General features: G+C 44.4%; 1 protein-coding gene across 2 annotated transcripts in view; it reads right to left on the bottom strand.

Moving 5' to 3' along the window:
- The window catches only part of CUNH17orf67 (chromosome unknown C17orf67 homolog), a 36,516-nt gene that overhangs the window by 15,477 nt on the left and 4,241 nt on the right, over nt 1–16,798 (bottom strand). For both annotated transcript variants that reach the window (XM_017873115.1, XM_017873116.1), the window contains 3 exons: nt 14,306–14,367; nt 9,770–10,025; nt 8,901–9,001 (listed from right to left, as the gene is read on the bottom strand). In XM_017873115.1, the coding sequence (XP_017728604.1) occupies nt 8,901–9,001; nt 9,770–9,824 (156 nt within the window). In that variant the 5' untranslated portion in view covers nt 9,825–10,025; nt 14,306–14,367. The remainder of the gene's footprint in view (nt 1–8,900; nt 9,002–9,769; nt 10,026–14,305; nt 14,368–16,798) is intronic.

Below are 16,798 nucleotides of genomic sequence, written 5' to 3'. Positions count from 1 at the left end.
TTTTTGAGAGGGAGTCTTGCTCTGTCGCCCAGGCTGGAGTGCAGTGGGGCGCGATCTCGGTTCACTGCAAGCTCCACCTCCCGGGTTCATGCCATTCTCCTGCCTCAGCCTCCCAAGTAGCTGGGACTACAGGTACCCACCACCACGCCCAGCTAGTTTTTTGTATTTTTAGTAGAGATGGGGTTTCACTGTGTTAGCCGGGATGGTCTCGATCTCCTGACCTCGTGATCTGGCTGCCTCGGTCTCCCAAAGTGCTGGGATTACAGGCGTGAGCCACTACACCCGGCCTGCAATTGATTTTCTTTTATTCTTTTGACTCTTTCTTGGTTTCCAATTTTTCAATAGTACATGTGAAAGGTTTAAACATTTTTAATTATACAAGTAATTACTCTAGTATACAATTCAAACATCAAATCATTACCTTTAATCCTAGTCTCCTAAATGAGATGATACAGTTAAAAGTCAACTGATTACCTCTCTAGACCTTCTTTTAGAAATTTACATGCATATCGATGTATCTATATAAATATTGCATCATATAATATTGTTTTGGGTGTGAGTCCCAGGAAGGCAGAATTTTACTCTGTTATCCAGGTTGGAGTGCAGCAATCATAGCTCACTTCAGCCTTGAACTCCCGGGCTCGATCGATCTCCCACCTCAGCTTCTCCTGAGTAGCTGGAACTACAGGTGCATGCCACCCCACCTGACCAGGACTGTGAATTTTATTCAGAGTAAGACAGGAAGTCATTGGCAGGTTTTGTGCAGGAGAGGGTCATGATCTTGTTTACACTTTAAGAAATGACTCTGACTGCTCCATTGAGAGCAAGACGGGAAGTAGGGAGACCATGACGAGATTATTGCTTAGTCCACTCTACAGATAATTGTGGTGGAGGTGGCGGTGGAGGGTGAGAAGTAGTCAGGTTCTGGATTTGGAGGTGGTCCCATTAGCCCAATGTGGAACGCTAAGGCAGCAGTCATTATGAGGGTAAAACAGGGAATTTTGTTTGGGGCTGTTAGATCTGAAATGCTTGTTAAATATTCCAGTACAAACAGTGGTATGGAGTGGACAGTCATGTAAATGACCAGGAAGAAGCCAGGCTAGAGATAGAAGTGTGCACCATCAGCAAGGAAGTGAGCTTTAAAGCCACATGGAGGGCAGAGCCCTGGGACCCCCTGACATTTAAACAACTGTCAGAGGCCAAGAATCCAGTAAAGGAAACCTAGCAGCAGGAGCCACCAAGTGGAATGAGAATCTTGGGCGAGGCATGCTGGAAAAGTGGAAACCAAGTGAGCAGAGTGCCCAAAAGGAAGAAAGAGAGATCAATTGTGTCAAAAACTAACATGTACTTGTTCCCAGTCCCAGGACGCCAGGAGCAGAGATGGACCACCTTTGCAGTTCTCCAAGGTGAACAGGGATCACCTGGGGGTTAGCAAGGCACAGATTTGCCTTCAGGAAGTGTGGAGAGGAGCCTGGGTCTGCATGTCTGACGGGATCCCAGATAAGGCCCATGCAGCCCACCTGAGGATCATATCTTGAACAGCAAGAGTTTAGACTACAATCCTGAAAATCAACATAAGCACATTCATCACTAAGGAAACCTTCAAGGAAAGCTCAGAATATTTTTCCACCTTCTTCCCTCTAAACCCAAACCTAGCCCTTCTTTTCGCACAGCCTGATCTTCATCAATTTCTCCCCAAGCAGATGTTTTTTCTCTGTCAGGATCTTGAGCCTTCATTATACCATGAGCTCTCTAACATGATGGGGCCACTTCGTCTAAAGTAGAAAGTCAAGAGGATCGCTTGAGCCCAGGAGGCCGAGACTGCAGTGAGCCATGATCGCACCACTGCTCTCCAGCCTGGGCAACACAGTGAGACCCTGTCTCAAAAATAAATAAATAAATAGTAGCAAGTCAATTCAGCCGAAACCTACGTGCCTCCAAAAGGGATGACGCCAAGCAAATTAGTTCCAGCCTTTGGAGAGTGTTCATTCCATTCCTGTGAAGTCTAGAACCCTACTCTCCAAAATCTCTGAAAATGTGGGGTCAAGTTTATTCTGAATTATTCTCATAACCAATTTCTCTACCCCTGCAACTTCCACATTCTAGACAGTTCCTTGCTCTCATCAGCCCCCACCACCCCATACAATACACCCCTGCCATCCACCATTCCCTCAAGGAACCACTAACACAAAGTTTCTGTGTGTAGCAGACTTGTCCTAAGGTTTGGGGGTAGCAGTGGGTAATAACAGCACAGAGCAGAAAGCAACTTTAAACTCAGTGTCGAGAGTTACCATAAAATAAATATATCAGTTATTCCTGCTGCTGGGAATTTCAGTGGTTTGCCCTCCTTGGGTTCTACCTTCCCACCTTCTACTTCATACGCTACCTCCATTCGCTGCCTCCATGCACTCAAAATCCCTCCTTCTCTCTTACCCAGAGCCATCTGTCTCCCTCTGATCTCCCTCTCCATCCCCTCTGGGCCTTGTCTTCCTCCATCTAGGGTCCCCACAAGGTGTCCGTGTTCCTCTGAATTGAATACTGGCCCTCCCTACAGTACAGGGTTACCCAGCAATCTTCTCAAAAGCACTTTGTCCTTCCCACCACCAAGTCGGAAAAGAACAGCTTGTTGCAGTGAATCAGCAGGATCTATGTCAAACAGTCTAGCCCTTTGTGTGAACGGGCACAGCTTGTCTCAACCTGTTTCCAAAATGCCTATAAATCCACAGAAGCCAACCTCTGCCAATATTTAAGCCAAGTGTTAAGTTTATAAACATGGCTCAGTAAATCTTCATGGAGAGAGACTTCTGCAAATCTTCATACTTGTTTTCATTTTGAATTCTTAACACCTCCCCTAAAGCACCATTTGTTTACCCTCATCAGTGGCCTCTTCCCTCTCTGGAAGTGTTTTCTTTTGCACAGTCCCTTAACACGGAGAAGCAACATAAAATAACCTGACCAGTCATCTCTTGGTAATTTAGAGTGTGGAGGGTTGTGTGTGAGGGTGTGTGGGTCTGTTCTCAAAGGCACATGCATTCTCCAACGATCACTAACTCTACTCATTTGCCCAAATTCACTTGTTTGTCTCCTGGGTACCATGGCAAGAAGGTGCAATAGTGCATCCAAAATGTCACTTCCTATTTCCCAGGTATGACAGCATCTAAAGGCAAGCATTTAAGAGGCTGTGTCCTGAACTTCTAAAGGGCTCCTGGAAACAAGATCTAATCATATCATTCCCCTGCTTGAAATCCCTGCACAGTTCTCCACTGTGTACAGAAACCCAACTCTGCTGTGGCATCCAAGGACCTTCCAACCCAGCCTCACAACACCACCTGGTGATGCCATCTGCCATCACTCCACACAACCGAGGTCCTCAATCCAAGGTGAAAGTAGAAGAGGGGGCTGGAACTCAGACCTTCTGAAAAAATGCTCAGCAAGGCCTTTTCAAAACACACAAACACAAACCCTCACACACCCCTCATACATACACCCTCACACACACCCCTCACACACACCATCGCACATACACAGCCTCACACACACCCCTCACACACAATCTCACACACACACTCCTCATACACACCCTCACCCACAGATCCCTCACACACACTCCTCACACACAACCTCACACCCACACCCCTTATACACACCCTCTCCCACAGACCTCTCACACACACCCCTCACACACAACCCTCACACACAACCCTCACACACACACACCCTCACACACAGACCCCTCACACATACACCCTCACATACACCCCTTACACACAGACTCCTCACACACACCCCTCATATACACCCTCACACATACACCCTCACACACACCCTTCTACACACATACACCTCACACAGACCCCCACACACTCACACACTCCTTACACATACACCCTCACACTCACACCCCTTACACATACTCTCACACACACCTGCACCCTCACACACCTCTCACACAGACCCCTCACACACACCCCTTACACACACTCTCTCACACACCCTCACACACCCCTCACACATACTCCTCACACCCTCACACACACTCCTTGCACAGACCCCTCACACACACCCCGCAGACATCCCTCATACACCCTTACGCACACATCCTTCACACACCCCTCACACACAACCTCACACTCCTTGCACAGACCCCTCACGCACACCCCTCACACACCCCTACCTCACACACACTCCTTGCACACACACCCTCACACACACCGCCGCACCCCTCACATACATCCTCACACACATGCATCCCTCTCCCACACCCCTCATGCACCTTCCCACACCTTCACATACTCCTGACACACATACCCCTCATACAGTTCTCACATTTGAATACACACACCCTCACACACACACCCCTCACACATCCCTCACACACACAAACCCCTCACACGCACAAACCTCTCACACACACCCCTCACACATATACACACCCCTCACACATCCCTCACACACACCTCTCACACACATTCACACGCACATACACACACACACATAATACTGGCAGCCAAATTCACAGCATGGTGCATCCATCCCACCCTCTTCCCGAGCAAAGGGACATCTGTGCGCAGCTGTTCTTGGCCTACACTCAGAAACAGGGAGGGTGAGGAGGTCTTGGCAAAAGGCAAAGAGCCAGAAGGGCTGGCTCCCAGAAGGCAAAGGCCTGAGCCTCTGAACTCCCTCCTTCCCAGGCTATGAAGATGTGGGCCCGTACGGCAGCTCTAGTGCCAGCCTCTGACCTCCCCTGGCCAGAGGTCCAGCCTCATCGGCTCCTCACCATCCAAGGACAAACCTGAGGCCACTGCCTCTTACGCTCCAACTGGGAGTGCAGGGCCAGGATCATTTTTACAGTCACAGTTAAATGCAGTAAATTACCTCTTTTTACGTGCCAGTGACTGGTATTATTAATTTTGTTTTCAGTAAATCCATAAAAGAAGAAGTCAACAAGGAGACCCAAGAGGCATGAATGGGTCAAATAGTAAGTCGAGGATGTGGAATACTCCCGGCAGCAGGGCCAGCATGAGGTGAGGAGGCCTGTGGTTTCTAGGGACACCCCTCCAGGGGCCTGAAAATAAACTGCCTGACTCCTCACTCGGGTTGGTATCCTGCTGCCTCTGGCTTTTCTGCCACATTGCAGACTGGCACCAAGAAACCTGTCAGCCCCAAGGTTCTATCCAGAGCCCTACAATATGAGACCTGAAATTAGACATTCTGGAATCTAGGCCAGATTCCAGCCAAACTCTGCATTTTACAGATGAAAAAACTAGGCTTCCAAAAGAGAAAGTGACTTACCCAAAGTCCACAACTAGTTAGCGGCAGAATATGGCCTGGAAGTGCACTAGGTGGAATGTTCTTCCTGCCTCATCCCTGCCCCCTGCACTGCCTAAGAACTCCTAGTCATCCTTTAAGCCACAGCTGGGGGTCACCTCCTCTGGGAAGGCTTCCCAGCCTCCCCTTTCCTTCCAGTTAGAGCTCGAGACTCTGCTTGCAGAGCCACAGTTCATTGTACCACATAACCTCGTTAGTGAGCCTAAATCAGGCTGGAGCACACTGGCTCCACCTCCACACAGTGGGCACCTTGTATAAGGAAGAATGTCTGGTTTATCTTGCATCCTCAGTCCCTGGTGCTTAGTAGGGCACAGTCAATATAAAATCTAATTAAGTGCACATCTTGATCAGCACCCACCACTTGACCCTCTCACTCTCTCTTTTTGTCTAAACAACTAAGATACTCTCCATACCGCTCCCTTCAACTTTAACAGCTTTCTAAATGCTTTTATGTTCCCAACTAGACCACAGGAGCTGGTACGCATGTGGCCAATTTCTCCCAGATGGCCTAGCCCAGTGGTTCTCAGTCTCAACTGCAGGTCGGCATCACTGGGGCTTTGGCCCCATCCCCCATACCTAGGTCCCACCCCAGGCCACCCTTCTGGGAGTGGGACCCAGGCATCAGAATTTAAATTCCCCAGGTGGTTCCAGAATGTAACCAAAGTTAAGAAACACATTTCTAGAAAAAATATGATACCAGAAACTATTTGTTGATTCAGCCAGTTCTGTGTGTGTTCAAGTGAGTGCAATTATAGAGAAAGACAGAGACACACACAACGTGACAGAGAGTAAACAAGAAAAAGTTTACTTGACAGTGTGTAGACTTGGTTCCTCTCCTTTGGCACTATTGACATTTTGGGCCAGATCATTCCGGGTTGTGGAGGCTGCCCTGTGCCCTGTGTACAGTGTTTAGCAGCATCCTTGGCCTGTACCCACTGGGTGCCAAAAGCAATGCTCCACACAGGTGTAACAACCACAAATGTCTTCAGATATTGTCAAATGTCCCTGGGGATGAGGAGGCATAATTACCGATGGATGAGAACTACTGGTGTAGACTAGCCACCCAATAATTGACTGCATGTTTGTTTCACATTTCAACTGTAAAACATATGACCACTTTTCCAAACTGGACTGAGTGCCTGAGGATTCTGGATATTGGATCAAGTGTCTCTGGGAGGAACATGGAGGACGGGATGGTGGCTCAGCAACAGGTTCTGTGGCAAGAAGGAGTTACATGGGAAGTAATCAGGTAGGTTCAAGGCAGTTAAAAGGAGCAGGTGGTAGTCAAGCCCATAAAAGATGAGCAAAACAAACCAGAAAAAGCCAGATATTCAGTAAAATTGCAAAGTTGGAAGCAAGCAGAGGGCTGTCAAGGATTAAGGGAGGTGATGACCACAAGTGGGAAAAGGCAAACAGAAAAGGAGCTTTCAGAAGTTTTTGAGCAGGGGAGGGACCACACAAAATAGGGTTTTAGGGCCAGAGTCTAGCCTGGCATGTAGGCTGGCATATGGACAGGATGCAGGAAGGGTAGGGGGCAGGGAGCTGGGCTGCAACAGTTCAAACCCACCTGTTCACCCACACCCACAATGCCTCAGTTAGGACAAAGACTGTTATTCCACAGACAGAGTTCAAAAGAGCCAGGTGCAGATGCTGGCATAGAAAATGTCAGGGGGCAGATGTGGGAGTCATTAGAGCTGCCTCTCAAGCACCTTGAGCAGGAGCCACTGCTTTGAGGACCCTTCAACCAGCTGCCCCAGCCCCTGCCAGGTCTCTGAGGAAGAGCTGCAGAATGGCCGCTCCAGGCATCTTGCCAAAGCACAGGGGGCCAGCCAGAGCTCCCCCACAGGATCCCTCCCTCCAGGCATCGTCCTCCCCATCACAGTTGTGTACACGCTGCCCCTCCTTCACCCCACTCCCTCCTATGCCTCCCCCACCTTGCTCTGCCACCCCCACTCTCTTGGCTTCTCTATATCTCTGCATTCCTTCTCAGCCCTTTCAGGGTTCCTCTTCCCCTGCCCACCTCTGAGTGTTGGTGACCCCAGACTTTAATCATGGGCCTCTTCTCTCACTGTCTCAAACTCTCTAACACCCAGACCTGTACTTCCCCACTTGAAAAATCCTTCAGTTGTTCTCTACTAGACACAAGATAAAACCGAAGGTACTCAAACCTGTCTCGATCTTGCCCTGCCCACCTCCCAGTCCCCTCCAACCCTGCACTTAAATATTCTGAGCTACCTCTTATCCTACAAAAAAATTTTTAAAAATTATTAAAATTAAAATTAAAAAAAAAATTAAAAGTCACATCTATCCCTAACAGCCTGAAGTCATCTGTTCTTAAATCATACTGCATAGCAGCCATTTGCTTACTTCTGTCTCCACCACAGACTTTGAGCAGAAACCTACAGCCCCAGAACCTAGCAGGTACCTGGTACTTAATACTCAGAGGAGTACTTACCATTTGCTGAGCACTTTCTAAGTGCTTTCCTAAGAAGTACTTTGTTTTACCATCATAAAATATTTTACATTATTATTTATAATAATATTATAGTAATATCAGCAATTGTATTTATTATCCCCATTTTACAGATGAGAGTACTGAGTTGCAAAAATGTGAAGAAACGTCCCCAAACTTACCCTGTTAGAAAACAGGGAGATTCAAACTCACTCTGACCCCAGAGTCAGCACTCTTCATCACTGTGCAATACTGTATCTTAATAAGAGCCTTTAAATGAAATAATCAAATTATGCATGAGATTTTGCAGTGAATGAAGGCAAATGCTACTGCAGCTCTTTCTGAGCCTCAATATGGAGATTCAGGGAAGACAGGATAAGCATCGTGCCCAGATGAAGGGGCCAGGATGGGAGACCAGCCTGACAGACATGGCTTCCCAGACATTCTAACTTTGCTGGGTCACTGCTACTTCCCTTCATTGCGTGGGGCTAAAATGCCACCAAAGTCACTATCATTTTAGCAACAGAAGGAACCAAGTCAGGCCTGAATTGGGTCTGGGGCCAGCTAGCAGGGTCTAGTAACATCTAGTCACAGACAGCCTGGTTCAGAAAGACTAGGCAGGTGGATATCATGATCCCACAGGGCAGAAGTAAAGCCAGAGACCAAAATCAGAGGGATGAGATCAGAGCAGAACTCCTCGGGCAGCTGGGGCAGAGATTCTCCCTGCCTGGACAGACCATCATTGACCAAGGATGCTGGTCCAGCCTGCCCCGGGGCCTAAGGGAAGAGGCAGGAGACGGGGTTAGCATTGGCTAAAGGGAACAGCTCCCCAGCAAGCAGGACAGGGGTGACATTCAGCAGCCCTCTCCAGATTCTGGAACTCCCACTGTTGGCCCCATTATTTCTATTTTAAGTTACCCTGTTCACAACAGGTGAGTCAGGCTGGCACCTCCAGAGGAAAAAATGCATAGGTAAATGATTGAGATTGCATGTATCTTATACCTGAAACTCTAACTGAACCTCCAATTAGCAGCCCATGCTGGGACCAACACGTAGTTTCATAATGAATCGCATTCAAATGATTACATTTTCTTTAAAACCGCCAGAGCCAAGCACTCACCCGCATTGGCTCATCAGGGAATCCAGGTTTGCTTGGTCTATCCTGTCGCCGAGATCTTAGGAGCTGTTTGGCCTGCTTCTCTGTCAAAATCGGGGAGGTCTCTGGAAAAGTTGGGAAGGTGCCTTAAGGACGCTCAGGTTCAGGAGTTCATGAGCCATCTCAGCAGTCCAAGGCAAAAGATTTGCAAGTTCAATTTTGGTTAACACACGAAAGTTCTTTCCCGGGGACCTGTCCCAAAGGACGCAGCATTCCAGAGGGCTCAGGAAGCAATTTTGAATTGTTTCGAACATGGTTAACTCAGAGCAAAAGTTGCACAACCTAAACATATTTACTGATTGGTCCATCTCTTTAAAAGTGAGTTATTATTTTAATGGATCTTCAGTTCACTGGTCTGTGTCTCTTAGGCTTGCTTTCATGGAAGTTTTTTTAATCCTCAATACACTAAATCAAGTTTAAAGTCATTACTGGAAGATGCCCAGTGATAAGAAGATTATGTTAAACTTGGTCATCACAACCCCTCAAAGGAGATAGTACAAAAGTGCTTTGATAATTACTTGCAAATTCTAAAAGACATTATCATAATAAAAATACATCAAATTTTGGTGATCTCACATAAACTCTAAAATAAGCTATCAGAAGCTAAAGATTTATCAGCATTTTGAGAATTAGTGGTCAAATACATTTCAAGATTTTTTTTAAAATATATAACATAACTTGGAAGCTGGCTCTTATGGAAAAAAAAGAAAAGAAAAAGCATTGAAATATCTATATACCCTATATATTATTTAAAATTTTAAAATTAAATATTAAATAGACTATTATTTATCATGTCAGCATAGAAATAGGCTGTTTTTGGAGCCAGTGCTTACCTGAGAAGACAGTCAGTAAGGTAAGAGACAGCACGAGCATAGGCAATGTCTTCATCCTGCCTTGGTTCCTCTGCCTCTTGCTGAGTGAATCCTCCCAGATGGACTCAACCAACTTGAAGGAAGCCCCGCCAGGTTCTGCACTTGTTTATGCTTTGACTAATGGGACTTAACAGTATGATGCTGAATGTATCTGACTCTGAGCGTTTTAGTAATGACCACTGAAGTATTTTCCTCTGAATTCCTGTAAATTTTTATCCTGAGGAAGGAAATTGTTACTCTGTAATACGACTTTCAGAGTTTGAATTTGAAAAAGCAACATGTGATATTCACTTCATTTAAACAGACAGATAAGCACCAGACAGACGTTTGTGAGTGTTTCTCTGGAGTTTCCGTTTATACTCCTGTTTCATTGAGAATTCATGATCTATTATACATTTGTATCTTTTATGACATTTTTCCAAAGCCCATTCACCAGTCTAATTTGATCTTCCCAATAATCTCAGAGGTAGGCAGGAAATTAGCAAGGGGCATGATGAGCGGGGGAAAAAAAGTTTCAGCTGACTTTGGAGACAGAAAAACAGAGTTCAAATCCTAGCTTCAATTTTTTCTAGCAATGTAACCTTAGGTAAGTGACTTACCTTTCTGAACTTCAGTTTCCTCCCCTGTCAAAAGGAGATAAGAGCACCTACCTTGTGGGGAGTGATAAAGGATGAGGGGAAAGCTATGACCTTTGTGGCAGCTAGTACTGTTCATCATCCATTTCCATTTTACAAATAAGAAAAGTGAGATTCAGAGATGTTAAATCAAGTTCAAGTTCACACATTATGGATGCCAAAGTAGAGCCTAAGTCTTCTGTCTTCAAACCTAGCACGTGTGTTCTTCCCAGGAAGCCCCATAACCTCAGGGACAACTCCTCATGTTTTACAGGGCCTCACGCAACATGCTGTTATAAGACTGGAACCAGCTAGATTCAAGGGTATTTTTAAAAAGACAACAAAAGTTTAAGAAGCTGAAGTCATTTCAAATTCAAATCATCTATAAATATCACATGAAGAAAGTTTCTTGTTTTGATTTGCTTTGGTTTGGTTTGGTTTTGAGATAGGGGTCTCACTTTGGGTCTCACTCCAGGCTGGAGTGTAGAGGTTCACTGCAGCTTCTAACTCCCAGACTCAAGCGATCCTCCCACCTCAGCCTCCCGAGTAGGTGGGACTACAGGCACACACCACGACACTCAACTAACTTTTTTATTTTTTTATTTTGTGGAGACAGAGTCTTACTATGTTGACCAGGTTGGTTTCAAACTCCTAGGCTCAAGTGATCCTCCTGCCTCAGCCTCCCAAAGTGCTGGAATTATAGGCACTGCTCTCAGCCTAAAAAATTAAATACGTGATTAAAATATGTCTGGAAAGCATGTGACATTTATTTGGATAAAATTCGGTATTCAGAGAGATGACCTGATCTTTCTGTGGTCACTTTGCCAGCTCAAAAGAAAACAATACCCTATGTGTATTTCTCCAAATTTATGCTAATGTGTAACTGATACTAAACCTGAATGTGCTGCCCACACAGTTGGCATAAAGATATTTTGAGCAGACTGTAAACAAGAAAAAAAAATTATGCAATGTTAGCAAAGTTGTCTCACATGTTCATTTGCTCAAAAAAAAAATTTTTTTTTTTTCTTTTGAGACAGGGTCTCATTCTATTGCCCAGGCAGAAGTGCGATGATGCATTCACAGCCCACTACAGCCTCAACCTCCTGAGCTCACGATCTCACATCTCTGTCTCCTGAGGAGCTGGGACTACAAGTGTGCATCTCCATGCTCAGCTGATGTTTTTTCTTTTTTGCAGATAGGGGCTCACTATGTTAGCCAGGCTGGTCTCAAACTCGCAGGCTCAAGTGATCCTCCTGCTTCAGTCTCCCAAAGTGCTGGAATTATAGGCAAGAAAGAACTGCACCTGACCCATTTGCTCAAAATTTGATACTTGATTTCATGCACTCTGCTGCTATTAACATCCTTCTGTTTTCACATAATTTTCAATAACTAAGGAATTTTAGAAGCTTTTTTTTTTTTTTTTTTTTTTTTTTTTTTTGAGACAGGGTCTCCCTCTGTCACCTAGGCTGGAGTGCACGAACTTAGCTCAGTACAGCCTCAACCTCCCAGGCTCAAGAGATTTTCCTACCTCAGCCTCACTAGTAGCTGGGACTATAGGCATGTGCCACCATGCCCAGCTAATTTTTGTGTATGTTCATAGAGATGAGTTTTGCCATGTTGCCCAGGCTGGTCTCAAACTCTTGAGCTCAAGCGATTCTCCTACCTTGGCCTCCACAAATGCTTGAATTACAGACATGAGCCAACACACGCAGCTAGTAGCATTATTTAAAAAAAAAAAAATTGTCACATTAAACAGCTTAAGTTTTGTATGTGTATATTCAAATTTTTCACTCCTTTTACTCTTTGTGGTTGGATAGAACACTATTTTGTTTTATTATATCAAATAAATATCTTCTGTAGACCAGAAAAAAAATCTATACTTCGCTATAAATTTCTAAGGTATCCAATGTAAATTTACAATATAAGTATTTTTTTGGCCAGGCATAGTGGCTCACACCTGTAATCTTAACACTTTGGGATTCCAAGGCCAGAGGATCACTCGAGCCCAGGAGTTCAAGCTTCCAGTGAGCTATGATTATGCCACTATACTCAAGTCTGGACAACAGAACAAGACCTTGTCTCCAAAAAAAAGTATTTTTTTAAATTTTGCAACTTTTGTCTGTATCAGCACTGGCCAATAAAAACATAAAGAGAGCCACAGATGCAAACAACATATGCAATTTAAATTTTTTCAGTAGCCACTTTTTTTAAGTAAAAAGGTTAAATATTTTCATATTATATTTTAACATGATGAAATATCCAAAATATTATTATTTTAACACATAATCAATATAAATAAGTTATCAATGACAGATTCCATATCCTTTTTTTTGTACTAAACCTCCAAGATCTGGTGTAGATTTTACACTTAGACATTTCAAGCGCTCGGTAGCCACATGTGGCTAGTGCTACCATATTAGACAACATGCGTCTAGATCCTTCCGTCTCTGTTGCCACTACCGAAGTCTAGGCCACTGTTTCCCTCACCCAGCTTCTGGCACCAGGCTCCCAAATGGGATTCTAGTTTCCATCCCGGTTCACTTCAATCCATTCTCCAGGCAGCAGCAAGGATGAAATAGAAAGTATCAGTCAGACCTCGTGGCTTCCCTGCATAAGAATCTTTCCTCATCTTCCCACGAAAGTCAGAATAAAATTAAAATCCGTACCAAGCACGACAGGACCCTGTGTTATTTGTGCCTACCGCCTTTTCCAACCTTACTCCAACCACTCCCCTCCTGCTCACTGCCATCTGGCCACACTCACTCACTTTCAGCTTAACAAGCCCACTACCACCTCAGGACCTTTGCATGTGCTTTTTCTCTCTCTTTTAATGACTGGATCCATCTCATCCTTCAGGTTTCAATTTGAAATTTCTCCTACTCAAGAAAGCCTGCCCTTACCAGCCTTCTTAATAAAAAGTTTCCTGCCCCCACCACCACCACTACTCTCCATCTCACAGCATTCACCATAATGTATACATATTGCATTTATTTGTTTACTTTTTAAAATCTGTCTCCTTCACTGGTAAGCTCTAAGCAAGCTTGTATTATTTTTACAAGTTTTAAAGCATAAGGAAACCTCTGGTGGACTGGGGTGGTGAGACTGGAGAGTCGGGGCCTGTATCACACCCTGGGAGGCTGCTGCAAGGTCTCAGGTGGGGAGGGCCGTTCAGGGGTGATACTGGCAAGGCCATCAAATGCCCTTCAACTTGGCCTCTGGATATTGTCCCAAAAGAAGCGAGAGGGGGAAGAATATAGAAAGATCGAAAGAGCAAAGTGTCTTATTGTTGAGTGTCACTCCAGCGATGAGAATTCTCTTCTAAACCCCATCCCCCACTCAGGAAAAGCCCCAGCGGGATTACTAGGTGAGTCGGCAAGGCTCTCAGTAGAAGACGCAATTCCCAATAAATCCACAAGGTGGCAGAGCAGAGAGTGGAACCAGGGACAACTAAGACGGGGAAAGAGCTCAAGGCCACCAAGGTCATTCAACAAGTTGCCAGAGGTTCCACAGAATCTACTGGAGGTGGAGAGAGAGGGTGCTGCTGCACCTAAAACTATTTCCCTATTTTTATTTTAATTAATGTACTACTTGAAGGCATTCATCAGGTGTTGTGGCCTAGGAAAGCGGTACAGTAAATCCTCACATCATTGCTGATAAATTCTTGGAAACTGCGACTTTAAGCCAAATGGTCCAGAATAAACCAGTTTTACCATAAGCTAATTGATATGCACAAGAGGTGAGTTCCTATGGCATACTTCTGGTCACAAAACATCACCAAACTTCTAAATAAGGACCCAAAACATTTCTAATATCAAACAATGAAGGCTATACATGTATTTAAGAAAGATTAATAAAAACGAGTAAGATAGTTATTAATATTTACCCACTTATCAAACTCCACACAGTCAGGCCCGAGGCTGGAATTAATTTTTTTTCTCATCAACACTGTAATGAAACAACGTTGAAGGAAACAATGTTATTTGAGGACCTGCTGTATTACCTACTTGACAACATTTAAAAGCCTGTAAAGGAAGAATGCTACCACCCATATTCACAACATGCAAACACAACTTTTTGTTTGGGTGAGTTTCCCTCTTTTTTTTTTAGAAGGAACTGTCCCATTACACGGATATTTAAGGGTCATTGACAAATGACAAACCCAACATTCTAGAGTTCTACATGTCATCACACTGAACTAAGGAAACTTTAGAGACAAGAGAACTTTGTTTTGTTTTTGTTTTTTGAGAGAGGATCTCGCTCTGTCGCCCAGGCTAGAGTGCAGTGGCACAAGCATAGCTCACTGCAGCCTCACCCTCCTGGGTTCCAATGATCCTCCTGCCTCAGCTTCTCAAATAGCTGGAACTACAGATGTACACTACCATGCCCAGCTAATTATTTTGATTTATTTATTTATTTATTTTTGTAGAAACAGGGTCTTGCTATGTTGCCCAGGCTGGTCTTGAACTCCTGGGCTCAAGTAATCCTACCACCTTGGCCTCCCAAAGGAACATTTTTTTAAGTATAGAAAAATGACAAATCCGTGCCCATCAAGAAAATTATAATGTGTCCACATCCTTTAGGCCCAGGGTCAATTAAATAAATTCTAACAGTCCTTTCCATAGTTGCTTTCATCTTTTTTACTGTCTACCTCACATATACATTGTAAAGAATTATATGTACATTGTAAAAATATGGAATTTATAGTCTAGTTGGTAAACTAGACTCCAGTATTTTTTAAATAGCAATAGTAACTTTAAAGCAATGATATAACTCCATAAGCTGTGTGTGGTGCTTATAGGTCTAGATCCTCCCATCTCTATTGTCACCACCCACATCTAGGCCACTGTTATCTCTCCCTAGCACCAGGCTCCCAACTGGCATCTCAGCTTCCCTCCCTGTTCCTTCAATTCATTCTCTATGCAGCAGCAATGATGATCTTCATGAAATAGACATAGAAAATATGTTAGACCTCGTCACTTTGCTTCCCTGTAAACATCTATTTACGGGCTGGGCAGCCGTGGAAGGTTGAATTATTAACATCCACTCTTCACCACCACCCCAAATTTATGCTGTCTGACACGACTTTGCAGCCCGTGCCTTGCCTTTGGACTCAACCAAATGACGTTTTGGGCAGTGGGATGGTGGCAGACATGACACTAACAAGCGTGTGAAATGGTTTGTGCAGTTAAGTGTGCCCTCTGGCATGTCTGCCATTGCTACAAAAAGACCTTCCCAGTTGGCTACCGCCCCTTCAAGCTGAGTCTCAGAATTAGCTTACATGCAAAGTAGCTAAGAAAGGAGCCAAGTTTATGAAGATCTGTAGCTTAAAAGATACCCATTCAACCAGCCCAGCCTAGTTCAGCTGACTTCCAGCTACCACAGCCTGAAGCAGAGCCACATCACCTGCAGATCCCTGAGAATAAATAATGGTTATTTTAAGCCACTGAGAATAGGAGTGGTTTGTTACATAGCATTACTCTGACAATAGCTAACTGATACAGGGGATTCTAGTGGGATGGTTGGTGTGTCCAAATCTGGGTGCTATTGCATCTAAGTCAAAAATAGGGTCCTGCCAGAACATTCATTCAAAAGTGACTGAGAGTCTATGGTGTAGGCAGTGTGGTATAATGGTTATGACTGTGGGCAGCAGAGTCATCAACAGACCTGGCCTTGAATGCTGATTCTCAAACTTATTACCTGTGTTACATTGGAGTTGGGTGACATTGTGGAAATTTCTTAACTTTCCAAATCACTGTTTTCTCACTTATATTTAAAAAAAGAATTATAATAAAATTCACCTCATAAAGTTAATATTTAAAAGAGATATGTGTAAAGTTCATGACACACAGTAAAAGTCTACTACTTGGAAATCATTGTTTTTATTTCTCATCCTTCTCTATGCCAAATCTCTTTGCATATGCACCCTATTTTGTAAAAATGTTTTGAATGACTAAAGATAGATTAATCACACGTATTAAGATACACAACTTTATATATTGTTGAAATAAAAATATATATTTAGGCCGGGCGCGGTGGCTCAAGCCTGTAATCCCAGCACTTTGGGAGGCCGAGATGGGCGGATCACGAGGTCAGGAGATCGAGACCATCCTGGCTAACACGGTGAAACCCCGTCTCTACCAAAATACAAAAAAACTAGCCGGGCGAAGTGGCGGGCGCCTGTAGTCCCAGCTGCTCCGGAGGCTGAGGCAGGAGAATGGCTTAAACCCGGGAGGCGGAGCTTGCAGTGAGCTGAGAACCGGCCACTGCACTCCAGCCTGGGGGACAGAGCGAGACTCTGCCTCAAAAAAAAATTATATATATATATATTTGAAAGTTATTGAAAATGATATCTAATTGTGTCTAGGTGTTTTGACTG

Source organism: Rhinopithecus bieti, unplaced genomic scaffold (assembly GCF_001698545.2).
Source record: "Rhinopithecus bieti isolate Rb0 unplaced genomic scaffold, ASM169854v2 scaffold_7870, whole genome shotgun sequence".
Taxonomy (NCBI): Eukaryota; Metazoa; Chordata; class Mammalia; order Primates; family Cercopithecidae; genus Rhinopithecus; species Rhinopithecus bieti.
Note: the sequence above shows the minus strand (reverse complement) of the source record. Positions and strands in the feature narration are given on the sequence as shown.